Genomic DNA, 17257 nt, shown 5'->3' with positions numbered 1-17257 from the left:
TACGAAATCTCTTATAACCTCTTTGTACCTTTGGTAGACCTTTAATAAAATTACTATTACCGATAAAAAAAGAATATATATAACACAATTGAGAGAAAAAGGAATTAACATAATATTGAGGAAATTTTATTGATTAAAGAGGGGTTTTCGGACGCTCCAACTTGGTATGCAATAATATTGATAACCCTACTCATGTTATAGCGCTTTTGAGAGCTAGAATTTGCCTCAATTATTTTTCTTTTGCCTCTAGCTTTACCCAGGTTAGCTTATGATGTTTCAAGGGTTTGTTGGATTTTGTGTGGATTAATATCACTACCCTTTTATATGTATCATTTACTAAAATAGTGATCTCATTATTGCATATTCTAGACATGTCGAAATGGGTCTGTCTAGTATGCTAAAGCCCATAATTCATTGGGTTTGAATTTCTTATTAGTTTTAATCAAATTAGCTTATGCTACTTCAAGGGTTTGTTGGGCTTCTTGTGGATGAATAATACCCATTTACGCATAATTTATTAAAATAGTGATTTAATTATTGCGCATTTTAGATATATGAAAATGGGGTTGTCTGATTTGTTAAAACCCGAAATTCATGTCTTTTGTATCTTATTAGTTATCATTTCTTAATATTGGACTTTTTAGGTTGATTTGATCAGACTGTTTTAAAATTGGGCTTAGACTAAGCTACCCAACCAATTTTAGACTACCTTTTTGAAGACCTTACACTTAGTAATAATTATTCATAACATATGTATATAAAGTGTCTTAACATTATTTGACACACAATAAATACCTCCTTGTTGGATTGACTTGCAATCAACTCCTCAACCATTGACATAATAGAGTTTAAAACTGGATCTATGACATTAGAGCATAGACATAATATTAGTAATTCACTTTTTTAATGAGGGCATTATTGGGGGAAACTAATCATAGCATATATCGGACTCAAGAGCCCAGGTGTAGATGGTGGACTCGGTCCAGTCCTTCCAAATAAGGCAATAGGGACAGTAGCCCAAAGAGAAACAAAAGGAAACGCGGTTGCGTATGGCGCGACGCGAGTGTACCCCACGGCAGAAACCAACAACAACAACAACAACCGAGCGTGGTGGTTCAGTTAATTCGGATAGCACATAGTTCAGGGAAGAGAAAGAAAGGTTGATCGCACCACCGCGAAAGATCATGATGTGGGTATTCTACCTGATATCACTGCCATTAACTTTAGGGATGGTAATATTTCCTTTAAGGTACTTCGCTGGCCCTGATGTCCCTCGCTACGTTCTCTTCACCGTTGGATATACATGGCTCTCTTCTCTTTCCATCATCGTTCTCGTCCCCGCTGATATCTGGGCGGTACTACTCCTACTCCAATCAATCTTTTTTTATATTATCGATTACCATTATTAAACGAATTTCCTCAATTTCTATATCTTTTGGCTAAAAATTTAATTACTATATGGTTTCGTTTGTTTATTAATACATTATAGGGTTTTAAATAATGATTTATCTAGCTTGCCTTTTCCACTCTATCCTAATATGAGTTCTCACATTTTATGCGATATGAACTATTATAATTATTATTCCCTTAGTCCTCATTTACCATACATTTTATATTTTCTTCATTAGTGGATGGTATTTAATATAAGTCTATAGTACTTAGCAACACCCTCTTTGATTTATAATTGAGGAACATGTGTTTATATTACATAGGAGCATCATATGCCTTATTGGTATTCCGTAGACTGTAGTTTCTAGTAATGATGTGTTAGTCCAAGTAGAAGGGGCTTGGATCACTTAAATATGTGGTCCTGGGGTCCTATCCCTGGATTCATGTGTATGTAAAATACACAATCGGGAGGGGTCCCCACTTAGGTGCCCGAGTCCTGATCGTACCCTAGGAGTTTAGTCTATATCTATCGAGTGAGAGCCTCGAGCACTAGCCAACATTTTTATGAAAAAACACGGAAAAAGTAAATATAAATATATACGACATAGGCAAAAGGAACTGGCTTGCTGCCTTTCTCTAGTTGATTATTTTTCTAATTGGCTGTAATTTTCTCATGCTTCTGTGTAATGTTTATATCTTGAAAGTGTTGTCTGTTTCCAAGAGAGTTTTGAATACATTGATTAGCACTTTTCTTGTATTTTGGGTCGTTTCCTTTTGATTTATCAATTTTGAAAATAAAACTTCGGTGGCTTGGGGTGTGGTTGCTTTTGTCTCTTACAATCGTAAGCAATGCATGATTATGTTAACAAACCAATCAAAACTCAAGTGCCAAAAAAGAGGGGAAAACTTGTTATTAATATTAAAAAGTTTATCATTGCCATCGGTAAATCACTATAATCTGTCAACTATCAAAGGTTTTTGAACAAACCTAATCAAAACTTAAGTTCCTAAAAGCTTATTCCATAGCATTCCAAGTAAATGCAGAATAGGATTGCTATTTCTCTCTGAATTCCAAAACACTTAACAAAAAATCGGTAGAAGTAGCTTCACGAGATTCACGATTCTGTTAATTGCCAGTTTCCAACAGAAATACACCTTAAGGGGAGTCTTAACCAGTTAAGTTTCTAAGAGGACTGGATATCAAGAAATTCTGAACAGCTGAGGATTTCATATCTGAAGTTTGAAGAAAGATTTAATTGTCAAGCTTCAATAATGGTCTAAAAGTGTTATAGTTTCTGATTCTAAGTTCTAACACAATTGTTATGCTACCTCCATGTTGTGGGCAAGGCAGATATATGGCCTTTTATTTGTAATTAAGCTTGTCATTTTTTTATTTTCTGTTTAGTTCAAATTACCATTTCTTTCACTTATACATACGGTGTATTAGAGGGTGGGCCTCGGTGCAACAATAAGGTTGCTGCTTAGTGACCCAGATCGTGGTTTCAAATCTTGGAAACAATCTCTTTGTTTGTGAGGTAAGGCTGTATACATCTGCCTTCTGCCCTCCCATATCCCACTAACTGGGAGCCTCGTGCACCGGGCCACTCTTTTTTATACATAAGGTCTATTTTTTCCCTTTCAAAAGTCATATTTTTAAAACCTTTTTGCATCGTTAACAGTTGAAAACAATTGCAGCCAATTGAAAAGCTTGTGCTTTTATTTCATTCATATAATGGTGTTTCTTTACCACATACAGACAATATCTTCCAACCATGAAACTGCAGGCATTTCTTTCTTTTGGAGTTGGTCATATTGGAGTACATTTTTGCTTACATGGTACGCTTCATTTAGAAGTTTTTATTAATACATGCTTGCATCACTGTGACAACCCTTTGTGTAGTTCAAATGATATGTATTTTCTAGAATGGCTAATTTTTGAGCTGTGTGTTGGAATTTTAAATACTTTTGATTTGCATCAGATGATATCTAGGGCTTTTTTGATCTCCTTCTGTTTATCATGTGAAATTGTGAATGTTGATTTTCTCTCTCTTTGTTTGCAATGAAATATTCATGTTGGCTCCTTGTTTGTGTCAGGGAACTATGTACTTTGTCGTGCATCTGATACAGACTTAGATTATGCCGAAAGAACTATTTAATGTGAATGTCTATAACTATAATTATCATCAACACATATATGATCAAACTAAGATTATTTACTTTGGATTGGTACTGGAATTTGGTATATCTAATATCCAATTTCTTAATAATACATAATGCATACATGCATGTTGACATTTTTTATAATATAGTAGACATTAATCCATGCCTGATGTGGCAATGAATGACAAAAATAATATTTGTTGTGTATACTTGCAGAACTTAGTTGTTTTTTATTCTATTATGCTAATTTGCTTCATTGTCACTCCTTGTCTTCTCATATGCTTGCCTATATGCTATGCATGATTATTGCAAGGAAGTATTGAATGTTATATTTACAGATCAGAAATGCAGATTTCCTCATATGCTTAAATTATATCCTAAGCAGGGCTGCTGCGCCCCTTATTCAGGGTTTTGAAGATGCTGGGGACTTTACAGTGTCAGAAAGATTGAAGACTAGTTTACATGTTAACTTGATATTCTATCTAATTTTGGGATCCATTGGCCTTATCGGACTTATTATTCTCATCATGATGCGCAAGGCCTGGTTGGTTCTTATCCTCTTCACCTTGGTTGTTTTGACATATATTATAGTTTTTTGTTGTATGAACTTAGCTCTAAGTCAAAGCTGTCTAGAGTTTTCTAATCACTTTTTTTATTCTTAATTTTACTCCAAGTGGTCTATAGTTATTTGTCATTAATGTTTGTCTGCATTTTCTGTCATGGATGGGTTCTGAAATTTTGTGCCCGAAAATACATCAAACTCTCTTTCTATTGCTTTTGTGTTTGTCAATAATGAGGGATTCATGTCAACCACTTTTTATGGGGCATCTGTTAAAGCCATGCATTTGCGAATAATTTTTTAATACAAATCATTTAATCTCAATGACGTCTTTGTATTAATCCTGGAGCCCATCTAGTTTCCTCTATGATGACATTTCAAGGAACTCAAGTTGACATCCTACTAATATGCTTGTTTCTAATTATATAGACAAATCATAGGCCATGGTAACTAAGTCCCTGCTTTTCAACACCTATATAAAAGTCATGGGATCATTTGAGGCAAATCCCAGATGTACAGAAGTACATAGAAGTAACATATTTTCAATACACTGAATTAGTTGCTTGTATTGTTTGGTTTTTCAACTAAAGGACACATGTCCATCCTCTGCGATGTCTCATTAATTTATATTTTTTTGACATGATAGTCATGTTTGACAAATCAGCTTGCAAAAACAATTATCCATTTGTGTGTGACTATTATGACATTGTTCAATCCATGTAGTCGGCCCAATCTGGTGGGATAAAAGGCTTGATTTTTGTTGTTGTTGTTGTGTGTGTGAGTATGTTTTCTCTTTGGTTTTAGGTGAAGCCCCACTTTATTTTTTAAATAATTTATAGTTGGTTGATTCTTCTATAAACAGGACTGGAAGTCTTCTGGGATTAGCCATGGCTTTGTCGAATACTTTTGGACTTGTTACTGGTGCATTTCTTCTTGGCTTTGGTTTAAGTGAAATTCCCAAAAGCATTTGGAGAAATGCTGACCAGACAACCCGCCAGAAAGTTCTTACCCACAAAATTGCTAAAATGGCCGTCAAACTTGATAATGCTCACCAAGAACTTTCAAATGCCATTGTTGTAAGTGGTTCATACATGTCTGTAAAATTTCTTTTGTAGTTTTGGTCTTTTCTGTTTTCCGAATCTATATATACAATCTTGAAATTTTGTTACTTGCAAGCAAAATAAGGACCAATTATCATTGTTTACAACTTGTTTCTTAGTTTTATAAGAAACTTATACTAGAATTCCCTCTCTCCCATGTCCTCCTCAAATCCTGTTGGATTAATTTAAAGTTCCAGAAAATACATCAAAAATATAGTAATTTGTAATTTTTAAGCAAAGCAGGGTGGGATTATATAGGTAATAGTGTCTTATATTACATATCCTTGGAATCATAGAATTATGAATTCGTGAAGTTGCATGGAGTTTGGTATCTGATTCCTGTTCGTGCCCTCGTCTTGGTAAGATCTCGTGTCTTACAAAAAATGTTGATAAATTGTTTGTGGTTATCGCAAGTTTTTAAGGAAAGCGTTATTATAGAAGGACATTCTAATTTCTAACAGGGTGACTCAGTCAATTTAAGATTTTTTAACCATTTTGGGATGTGTTAGTTTTCAGCTTTCACCATCGTGTTGGTCAGTTGGTGTTCCAGTAAGAATTACTTCTTCAGAATGAATGTTATCTCCATCCTTAACAACTTGTGATGTTTCTTCTTTTGTCAAAAATAAACAATGTTAAATGTAATATTTTTTTGTTGAAGTGTCAAAGTCCCACATATGATGATAATGTGAGCCAAGAGCCATTTATTGTAACTTGAGCTATCCTCCTCCTATGAGCTATAGCTTTTGGGGTGGAGTTAGCCCCAATTACTCTAACATGGTGTCGGAGCCTACTCGGATCTTGGGCTACATGCAGATGTTCATTCTTGCATAATCCCACTCTGCAGATAAATCACACCTAAGCGTGCGGGTGTGGGGAACTAAAGTATCAAAGTCCCACATAGGGTGACAATATGAGGCAAGAACATTTATGGTAGCTTGAGCAATCCTCTCTGTATGAGCTAGCTTTTTGGGGTGGATTTAGGCCCAATTATTGTAACAGTTTCACCCTTTAGTTAACCCTTTTTACCCCCCAACACCACCAACATTTAAAAAAATCCATAATTTTATGGTGTTTTATATATACAGGTTGCTCAAGCAACATCAAACCTAATATCCAAGCGTGACCCCCTGAGACCTTTCATGGATGTCGTTGATGATATGCTAACTCGAATGGTATTGAGCCTACTTTCCTTGATTCTGATTATGGAACCTGGATGTATGTTTGGATATATATAACCTTCAATTTTCCAGTTTAGGGAAGACCCATCTTTCAAACCACAAGGTGGTCAATTTGGGGAAAGTGATATGGATTATGATACTGATGAGAAGTCGATGGCAACACTAAGACGTCATCTTCGGGGAGCTGCTGAGGAGTACTACAGATATAGAAGGTAAGCAAATGTCAATTTGTTCTTTTAAGTGGGTTTGTTTGGAAAATTGTTATTGAATCCTTTACAATTGTTGTGAATGGTAAATTCATTTGTTATATTCTTCAAGGGAGATAAATGCTTAAGAGAGCAATCTTCATGTTAATTAGAATTCCCACTGTTTATTAATTACATTAATATGAAAAAAAACCTCTTTCTTTACATGGCCCACACACTCTAGGGGGCATTTGGTCTGTCTTCTATTTTCATTTCCACTTGATATATTGTCACTCATATTTACAAAATGAGACTTAGTTTCCTGTTTTCAAACTTTTGAGAAGGAAATGGAGAGGCATTAGGGTAATTGAGAACAACACATTTTTGTAAATATGAGTGAAAACATATTAAGTGTAAATGAAAACAGAAAACAAACTAAGCATCCTTACTTTGATGGTTTCTTTTTTCTCTTTAACCATACTCAATAATGAATCTTCTTATAGTGCTCTGGTTAATTTGGTTTTACTTAATGGACGACAATTTTAGCCGTGCTTCCTAGCTTCTATCTCTGTCTTTCTGACGTTTTCCAATGAGGAAATATATTTAGTCCTGCAACATATTGAATAACCATTGAAGAGTCCTGGTCATAGAAAGAAACTATTCCACTTATTACTGAAATATTTTGATGTACATAGTCAATAAACGCTGTGATGAATTATTAATTTATTGTGCCATTGGTGTTGTTCAACAATTCCACAACAGACTGTTGACTGGATATATATGCCAGCTTGATTATTTAGTTGTAGTTCTTACTTTTGTCACATTGTAATGACTAAGTCTCTTGGAACTTTCCTTATGCTGTTGCTTTTGCAGTGAGTATATGACTTATGTACTGGAAGCCCTTGAATTGGAAGATACGATAAAGAATTATGAACGCCGCACCTCAACTGGATGGTTTGCTTCTATATCCTTATATATATATATTAAAGTTTCTCCCAGTTCACCTTAAACAACCTTTTATACTATCGTTTCAGGAAATATATATCAAGCATTAGACCTGATCGGACTGGCAAGTTGGGGTCTCTATTTGACACTTCAGGTAATTATTTACAATTGTTAATAACCTATTTGTTCCTAACTTTACTGAAAAAAATCTATGTATACATAATTGTTTTTGCATGTAGAATAGTAGTCTAACAGAGAATAAGTATTCAGTGCAATTATGTATTCCGCAGTCATTACAAAACATTCAAGTCTGTCAATGGAAAATTTCCTTGGTTTTTTAAAGAGCATAAAATTTGAATCTAATATTGGCAAAGCTGGTGGGAGTAGTGCAATTCACCCCCCCCTCACACATGCACATAAATGTATATATTATGCTGTTTTCAGAAGTTTCTTCAATTCCATTTTGCTTATGTTCTGTCTTGCACTCAGTTTTTCCTTTCAGTTCTGTCATGTTGGATTTATTTTATTTTATATCATTTCATCATGACAGGTTAACTGCACATTTTCCTTCCTTTTATGAATATGGAATATTTTGATTAGAGGCATTTGGCGGCTTCTGAATAAATGGAGGTTCTTTGCAGAATTTTTCTGGCGATGCATTTTGAGGAAACAAGTTCAGAAAGGCTTGGCTATTATACTTGGTTTAATGTCTGTTGCAATTCTTTTAGCAGAGGCAACTCTTCTACCTAGTGTTGATCTGTCTCTTTTCTCAATCCTCATAAAATCTTTTGGAACACAGGAGATGCTTGTGCAGGTAGATTAAGTTTCTATGATTTTAAGTGTTTGTACTAATCCTGGACACTGAGATGCTGTATATATTTTTGAAATCTTCTCTGACCTTGTCAAATGAAAGTTTTGGATGACGACTCCATTCTAGAATTTTGAAAACCATATAATTATATGGTAGCCTAGTGCACGAGGCTCCCATCTAGTGGGGTCTTAAGAGGGTAGATGTATGTAGCCTTACCTTGACAAGCAAATAGACTGTTTCTAGGATTTGAACATATGATCTCCAGGTCACAAGGCAAACAACCTTGTTATTGTGTCAAGGCTCACCCTCTTGAAAACCATATAATTATATAGCGAAAATTGAAATTTATCATGTCTCATACAAACTTCTTTATGGATTAGTAATATGGGCTCCTCTTGTATGCATATTGGTCAACTACGTACATGCCTTTCTTTTAATATGATTGGTTTTGTGCCTACTTTTTTTAGCAAAATAAACTTGTGTCCTTTTGGTTTAAGATACTCACTACCTGTGACGGTTGTGACTTAACAAAAAAGATCAATTTGGATTCAGTTGTGGAGTGGAGTTGGGTTATACATGAAATTACTGCCAACAAATTACTCATGGAACATCAGATAATGAAAACAGGTTGCTTTTTGAATCATACCTCAATGTTCTGTTCATTTGTTTTAAAGCTCTACCATCGCAGAGGATGGTACTTATAAAATGTTACTCTAGTTCTCCCATGCTGTGAAATATTAATATTTATGAAAAAAACAAACATAAGGGGTTATTAGGATGAATGGGTGATAGTTTCACTTGTGTAAATCACCTGTCGGGAGGAGTTAGGCTTTATTTTATGTTTCTCATACCTTCTCCGAAAATTTGCATGAAATCACATATCTATTTTCTTCCCAGGTGTTTGCTCTTGTTCCTCTCATGTACATGTGCGTCTGCACATACTACTCCTTGTTCAAAATTGGGAGGTTGACATTTTACACATTGACACCCAGGCAGACCAGCTCAGTTAACTTGCTTATGATATGCTCGTAAGTTATTGTTGTTGTTATTAGTACTAATACTACTACCACTGCTACTTATCTCTATTTCTTGAATTGCTAGTGCTATGACTTATAAATAGCATTTACATTCTTTCTTGTTTGCAGTATGGTTGCTCGTTATGCTCCCCCTATCTCATACAACTTTCTCAATCTCATTCGTCTTGGTTCTGATAAAACAACAATATTTGAGCAGGTAGTTCTTTTAACATGGTCGCATGTATTGCTGTCTACTTTGATATTCTCTCGCATATCTCTCTTGCGTAGAGTTCCAAATATCTTTGTCATATAATCCTGGAAAATGCCATTGTCATGGCCACTGATTGAGTGCACATACTGTACATTGAAATAGACATAATCCACTCAACTATTGCTTCATGATGTTTATTAACCCAAGTTTGTTTTCTTCTTTTCTCATTGTCCCATATAGGTGTACTTATTTTTTAAGTGTCTTTTGGTTTTTTGCTTGTATGTAGTATTTTAATGTCATTAAATGCCTTTTATATTGTTGGGAAGTAATTCCCACATCGCCTACCTCATTGTCTCGAGAATGGTTTAAATATTTGTTGAGCTACTCCTCTCATTACCAATTTGTTTTGAGATGGAATCTTAACATGGTATTAGAGTCAAAGTCCAACTTATCTTTGGTTATCATTAGTCAAAGGTAACCCTTCGCCTGCTCTGGCAGACTTCTGTGGGGGCATGTTGAGAAGTAAGCCTCAAATCGTCTACCTCATTGTCTCGGAAATGGTTTAAATACTTGTTGGATTACTTCTTTCATTGTCAATTGGTTTTGAGGTGGAACCTTAACATATATTTTGATTTCTCATTAACTATTCCCATAAGCTAGCAGCTGATAAATTATCAGTAGCTTTATTTGAGAACATTTTTGCTTTCTTTCCTTCCTATTTATTCTTTTTTTCTAATTTGGCACTTCATGTGATATTGATTGCAGCGAATGGGGAACATTGATAAGGCTGTTCCTTTCTTTGGAGATAAGTTTAACAGAATCTATCCACTTATTATGGTTATTTACACCATTTTGGTAGCAAGCAACTTCTTTGACAGAGTATTTGATTTTCTGGGGAGCTGGAAGCGATATATTTTTAAAACGGATGCTGAAGATATGGATGGTTTCGATCCATCAGGGTTAATTATCTTGCAGAAAGGTACAAAAACCAAACTCCATTTGTTGTTAAAACTCTAGTTCAAATAACTAAATATTAAATCACATGAACACATGAATTAGTTAACATCATTGTAATTTGGATATACTCATGCTTGACTATTGAGTTCATATCATTTGTAGAACGGTATTGGATTGAACAAGGGCACAAAGTAGGCGAGCAAGTTGTTCCACTAGCAAGGAATTTTTATAGTGTCGATGTTGAATCTGCCAACTATCCTATGGTATGACAACATGCCACACACAAAAAAAGGAAGCAATCTTCCATTCTTTTTTCCCCACATCTTTATTGTAACATGTAGTTTCACCTCAACATGATTTTGACAGCTGCATGATATGGACATTTGTTACTTTACTCATGTGTTCATACAGTTTACTCATGTTATATAAACTTATTTTGTTCAGGAGAAGAATGGTGTTGAAGTTGACAGAACCTCCCATTCAAGTAATGCAGAAATAAGTAGAAGTGTGCCTAAAACGGCATACAAGGAGGAAACAAGGAGATATAGTTCAAACAGGGAAGTCATCAGCAGCAAGTATGCTGCTGTCAGACAGCAGAGTCGACAAGCATATAAATCGAAGCCCGATGAGACAAACATAGCGTCTGCTAAGGTTTCCTTGCTTCATCAAATCAATGAACATTCTGGTAATACTTCTGAAGTGTCATCTTCAGGTTTGTCTTCAACATGGAAAACAATGAAGACAGGCTTTCAGAGTTTCAAGGCCAACATAGGGGCCAAAAAAGGGTATTTACCATTACCACAAACACAGGAAGATAAGATATCTCGTGCTTCCTCCTCCGAGTCCCTTGATGATATATTTCAAAGAATGAAACAGCCTTCGTTGGACCAAGGTAGGAGTATTTATAATGAAGATGATTAGAGTGGAAGGCAAATATTTGATAGTATGATACCCATAATTTGTGCAAGAAATTGCAAGTGTATTATAATTGGTAATGGAAGCCCATATTATTCACGTACAATATAGTGTGGTATAGTGTGATTAACAAATTATTTTTTATAACAGAAGTTTATGCTCGAATTCTGCCTAAAGATTGAAAGATAGTGTGGTATACAGAAGCTCATACGTTGAAAATTAATATCATACAAAAGGTAGATGATACATAGAAGGAATACTTGAAATTGTTCCAATAGACTGTTCTTGCAGTTCTTTCGTCTGTGTTAGATTCATAGTTTAATTCCACTTTGGTTTTACATACCCTTTTGAGAATAATCTCAAATTGCATTCCTTTTATAGATCTAATGTTTTGCTCGTGAATTTACTCCCCGATCAATTTATATTTTGTAATAGATATAAAAAAAAGTGAGTAAATGTTAGGTTAGCCATTATTAGCTTGAGAGATGGTTCTTGGGTTTGATTACAGCATTCACTGCAATGAAATGCCTTGGTCATTGTTAAATTACATAACCGGTGGGAGCAGTGAATATTGAAATCTATGATAAAATAAAATATAAAAATCCATCGAAATTCCTGAAATATGCCACAATGAAAGCACAATTTAAGGCTCTACAATACAATAGCCTTCACAGTTTATACTTCAAAATTAAAAATCAAACAAAATTAGCAAAACAATATGAACAAGAAAAGCAACTTTACAAAAACAATAAAATAAAAATAGCAACAACAATAAAAAAACATCAATTCTAAGAGTACCAACGACAATTTCTCAATGTTTTTGTCTTCAACAATTACGTCTGAAATTCATTGAAAAAGTTTTCACATCTTTAATATTAACTAATATGCTAAAAAGATCCAGATCTAATTCGAGCTACATTTTGTTAGCTAAGCCCTTATGTTTTGTGGGCTTTTCGGACCAGCCCAAATGAGCCCATTTTAATAGCTTTTGTCCATTTCATCCTATTCAAAAAATGATTTCAGATTACCTGAAACAAACGCTCTTTAAAAAAACCATAGTTCTTATTATTCAGACTGAATTGTTAGAACATTGTTGAAAGGTCATGTAATATAGTTGCTTAATTTGCTGTGAAAAAAAAATATAGTTCCTTAATTAAGTTCTCACCAGATGCAAAACAGTGGTCATATGGGAAATATATTAGATATTTGATCCCGATGTAACATATGTCTGAAAATAATAGTTATTAAACATACATCAGATAACTTAAATTCACAAAACAATTTAATATTGGGATTATAATTAAGTATCAGATTTTATGCTTTCTCAGCAGATTTTCTGACATAATTTACTGATCTTTTATTTTGTATCAGTAGTTGTCACCATCTATTGTAGAATAGAAAAATAAGACAAAGTATTAAACAATCTTAGAACAAGGTTTTGGTCATAAAATTTGCCGACATGTGAGGAGGAGTGCACATGTTTGGATGGGATTGGAGGAAGAAATATAATAGAAATAATATAATACTAAATTAATAATATATTTGAGTTATTTTTTGCTAAATTTTAGCTTATTTTTTTAAGATACATATTTTTAGTAAAAGTATAAATAAATGATTATATTTGTTTGTCCGAGTTGGATATCTTCATCCTATGAATGAGCGATAAATTTTCTTTTTGATATTGGTGATGTACCTTCCATTGAACCACAAATCAAACCTTGTTCTACAACATAGTATGTATTAAATATTTAAAGGTTTATCTTCATTAAATTACCGGATCAATTCCCTGCTGTATACTAACTAAATAAATGGATGATGGAAATGATTCTTTTAGTAACAATGAATAAACAAATAACCTAAGCCCGGAAAAGCCAGATCTTGGGCAAATTGGCAGGTGCAGGTTGCTTTCATGTGTGCCCCATGTTCATACTCACCTATCTATATCTCATCAGGTCTAGAGGTTTAAGAGTGTATTAATTAATAGGAAAATAAAATATCTCATTAGGAGATAAGTTACAAAGTCACTAATATTCTATTTTTTTTAGTTTTTAGAAATATTTTTGTATAAAAATTTCAAATAATATATCTGTCATAATTTTAGTGATTATATGAGATAATTTATCTTCTCATATCAACATATATTTTATTCTTGTTCCAGCTCGGTCATACTCGGCCTGTCAACCCCAGAAGAATCTATTAGCCCGGTATCCTCAGGCTGCCCCTTTCTACCCAAGTACCTCGTGCAATACTCCGCATCTCCCTATCATTCGCCTTAGATGGGTTCACCCATATCAGATGCAATAAATGCTCATGACGCGACATTAAGGCATCTGACACGCTATTTAATGCACATCAGGCATGCTATTTAATGCACCTTTGACATGCCATTTAATGCGTCGTTGACTCGTCATCAATGTCAGACAACAAACCACCTGTCACGCTGCCTGAACATTCTACCTACCCCGACAAATTGACAAGGGCAGATCCGCAGGTCAAGCAAGGACGACCAGAGTACGTCCCTTGTACCCGTTAAATGCTGGCCAATGACCAGATACAATCTCATCACTTTTTAAGATCTATAAATAGAAGAGACCACACATAGAGTATAATTAATTCTCATTCCCTCATTTATTGCTCTAACTTCTTTCTTATTTGTTCCTTTATCTCTCTAGAATACTCTACTGACTTGAGCGTCAGAGAACATTTTCAGGTACTTCCACCGGCGGGTCCAGACGACAATCCGACCAAGTCACCTGATCTCCTACATTCTACCGACCATCCATCCTCAGCTTCCGATCGTCCATTCTTAACAGTAAAGAATATTGGCGTCGTCTATGGCTTACCTACAACATGGTGACCACTCGTAACCAAGCTTAACCACCTAGCCATGCAGAACCACTAAATCTAAATCACAACACCCCTTCCATTGAACCCCCAATAGTAGTGCAACCATCTCACCAAACTAGCTAGAGTCATCCCCCAAACACCACCCTAAAAGCACGCACTACCCAACAACTCCTCCACATGATCCAAACTCAAGGCCAAATTATTCAGCAACAGGTCCACCTACTAGCCAAGCTTCACCAACATAAACCAGAACCCAGTAACGGACCCTCGTGGTCAGTTGCCGATAACTTCGTTGAATCCGCCAATGTATCTAGGCTAATAGCCCCCTCCCCCCAAACACGAAAACCACTCAGATAACTCAACCCCCCGACCACAACTCCTCACGAGCAAGACATCCTTTAACAGAAACCATCATGTCCTCACTACTCCCAAATCATCTTACCCGACCCAACAACATCGACTAGTACGATGGAACAAGTGACCCACAAGATCATTTAGATGTCTTTGAAGACTCAATGCTTTTTTATGGGGCCGCCGACCCCATCATGTGTCGAGCATTTTCCCTCAATCTGAAACGCGCTGCCTTGTAGTGGTTTACTCGCCTCGTACAAAAAAACATCGACCAATGGGCCACTCTCGCCAACAAATTCAACATCCGCTTCACAACAAGCAAAGAACAACCTCGCTCTTCCTACACCTTGTCTGGTATACTGCATGAGTCCCATGAGCCCCTCCGAGCTTACCTAGACAAATTCAACTCGGAGGCCATGAAGGTTTGCACCCTGAGCCTAGAGGTGGCGGTGCATATTTTAGTGACAGACTTGTAGGATGGCCTCTTCAGACAGGAGTTGGCTAAATATTCAGACCTCACACTAGAAGAACTCTGATATAAGGCTCAATAATTCATCAATCTGGAAGAAACTCATCCTAACCGCCCATCCATCGAGCATAGAGAATACCAACTCCCCTCACGGAAAGACAAACGCCCAAAAACACATGAACACCTTCGAGATGATCCACCCCGACAACCCAAAAAACCTAAATACATCTCCTACACTCCCTCAATGTTAGCCGCACTAGAATCCCGCAAGAAGTTATGACCAACCCTTTAGTCCAGCTCCCCAAACCCAATCCGAGCAGGAAATTAGGGACCCAAGACTGCTCCAAATATTGTGACTTCCACACCTTCTTTGGCCATGTAACATAATAGTGTACCCACCTAAGGGACACTATCAAATTACCTGATTCAAGTTGCACACCTTCAGAAATTTATAGCTTGTATCCACCAAGAGCGATCACTACCTCTGCGTCGATCCAGTCCTCCTCGGAGATACCCCCCTCCAATCAACAAGCACGTCCTCTGAAAAGAGACCGGGGAGACCATTATCGCTCCAACAAAATACGACAATGGAGTCCGGTGGATATCAACACCATATCCGTTGGATTCGCTGCTGGTGGTACATTCACGACAGCCCAAAAAAGGTATGTCTGGGAAGTCATACAATCAATTGTACGCAAACCCTGTCAGTATCAGGGCCACCAGGCAACACCCTCGAAAATGAACAATAAAAAAGTGGGACGTTTGTTTGTTGACCAAGGTAGTTCAAAGGACATCATGTTTCAAGACCTGTTCACAAAGATGGAACTCAAAGACAGGGACATGTTGACATATGATGGATAGCTTGTCTATTTCACTGGACAAGGAATCACCCCCGAGGTTATGTTGATCTATGGCTAACTGTCGAAGAGCGACCTTTAACCCGGGCGATTCAAGCAAAGTTCTTGGTTATCGACTGTGTCTCGGCTTACAATGCCATACTCGGTCGACCAACACTAAACCATCTTGAAGCAATTGTCTCCATCCTGCATCTTTGCATGAAGTTTCTCTCATTCTATCTCCGGGTAGGCACCGTTAGGGAAGACCAACATAGTGCAAGAAGTTGCTATCAGATGAGTCTTCGGCCGAACCACACTTTAGTACGGGCACCATCCCCCAAGAAAAAACAACGGGGTGTGCACTTAGTGGAGCTAGATGCCAGGGTAGACACAAAATACATATGATCTCAGGCAGAAGGAGAAAAAACCTCCCTTCAACTCGGCCCCTTAAAAGAAAATCTGGTATATGTCGGCTGTAATCTCAACGAAGCTCAAAGGTCCAAACTGATCAAGTGCTTGAAGACAAACAAGGGTCTTTTTGCCTGGTCCGCTATGGATATGCCCGAAATCGACCCCTCAGTGGCTTGCCATCGACTCACGACGAATCCAGGGGCAAGGCTGGTGGTCCAGAAGAAAAGAAAGATGGGCGCTGAAATTTAGGATCGTTTAGCTTGAAGCCTTGAGCTTTTTAAGTTTTAATTCGGTTTTGGTGAATTATGAGGAATTTGAGGTTGTTTTAGTGAGGGAAATGTTAAAGATTATAAGGGGGAAGCGCCACAAGCAAGAATGCTTGATACGCTAGTGTTATTCGCCACAAGCTAGGAAGCTTGATAAGAATTCATCAATGGTGGCCACAACCAACAATGGAGGTTTTTAGGAGAATTCTCTCAACTAAAATAAACACAAGGTTTTCTCAAAATTAAACTTGACTTTATTAATGAATAAGCAAAATTATAAATAGACAATTTGCCTTGGCTGAAATAAACTAAAGATAAGTCTAAAGATAAAATCCTAATTATCTTTGAATACTAAAAGATAATATCCTATTTAATCAAATCTGAAATGCAAATAAAAATCCTAACTAATCTTAAGCTAATGTGAAGATAATGAAATTTAAAATCCTAAATTATCAAATAGATAAGATCTAATCCAAACTGGTTGGTTTGTTGAAAAGATAATGTTTGACTAAGTTGGTCAAAACAAATCTATTTTTACTTGAATCCTTGATTGTAGCTATCCAACCTCTTACCTTTATCTCCTTTGATGTAATCAATTTATTCCTAAGTCTACATGAGAATGAATTCTCATTTATTCATAACAATAAAAAT

The 17257-nt window shown here is 36.1% G+C and overlaps 1 protein-coding gene across 3 annotated transcripts in view; it reads left to right on the top strand.

Moving 5' to 3' along the window:
• LOC109362346 (LMBR1 domain-containing protein 2 homolog A-like) overlaps positions 920–17257 on the top strand; it is a 29725-nt gene continuing 13387 nt past the window's right edge. The window contains exons 1-14 of one of the 3 annotated variants that reach the window (XR_002109397.1): positions 920–1355; positions 3146–3225; positions 3935–4093; positions 4971–5184; positions 6294–6380; positions 6459–6598; positions 7445–7525; positions 7606–7670; positions 8158–8330; positions 9225–9355; positions 9473–9560; positions 10320–10533; positions 10674–10774; positions 10956–11536. Coding sequence is in view for 2 of the 3 variants with exons in the window: in XM_019608070.1 (XP_019463615.1) it covers positions 1185–1355; positions 3146–3225; positions 3935–4093; positions 4971–5184; positions 6294–6380; positions 6459–6598; positions 7445–7525; positions 7606–7670; positions 8158–8330; positions 9225–9355; positions 9473–9560; positions 10320–10533; positions 10674–10774; positions 10956–11432 (2181 nt within the window). In the remaining variant the exon portion in view is untranslated. Of the gene's footprint in view, positions 1356–3145; positions 3226–3934; positions 4094–4970; positions 5185–6293; positions 6381–6458; positions 6599–7444; positions 7526–7605; positions 7671–8157; positions 8331–9224; positions 9356–9472; positions 9561–10319; positions 10534–10673; positions 10775–10955; positions 11790–17257 lie in introns of those variants that run through there. The other 2 variants (XM_019608070.1, XM_019608071.1) reach the window with 2 other exon arrangements.

The sequence above is a fragment of the Lupinus angustifolius genome, chromosome LG12 (genome assembly GCF_001865875.1).
Source record: "Lupinus angustifolius cultivar Tanjil chromosome LG12, LupAngTanjil_v1.0, whole genome shotgun sequence".
NCBI classification, from domain to species: Eukaryota; Viridiplantae; Streptophyta; class Magnoliopsida; order Fabales; family Fabaceae; genus Lupinus; species Lupinus angustifolius.
This window is presented reverse-complemented; position numbering and strand designations above follow the sequence as displayed.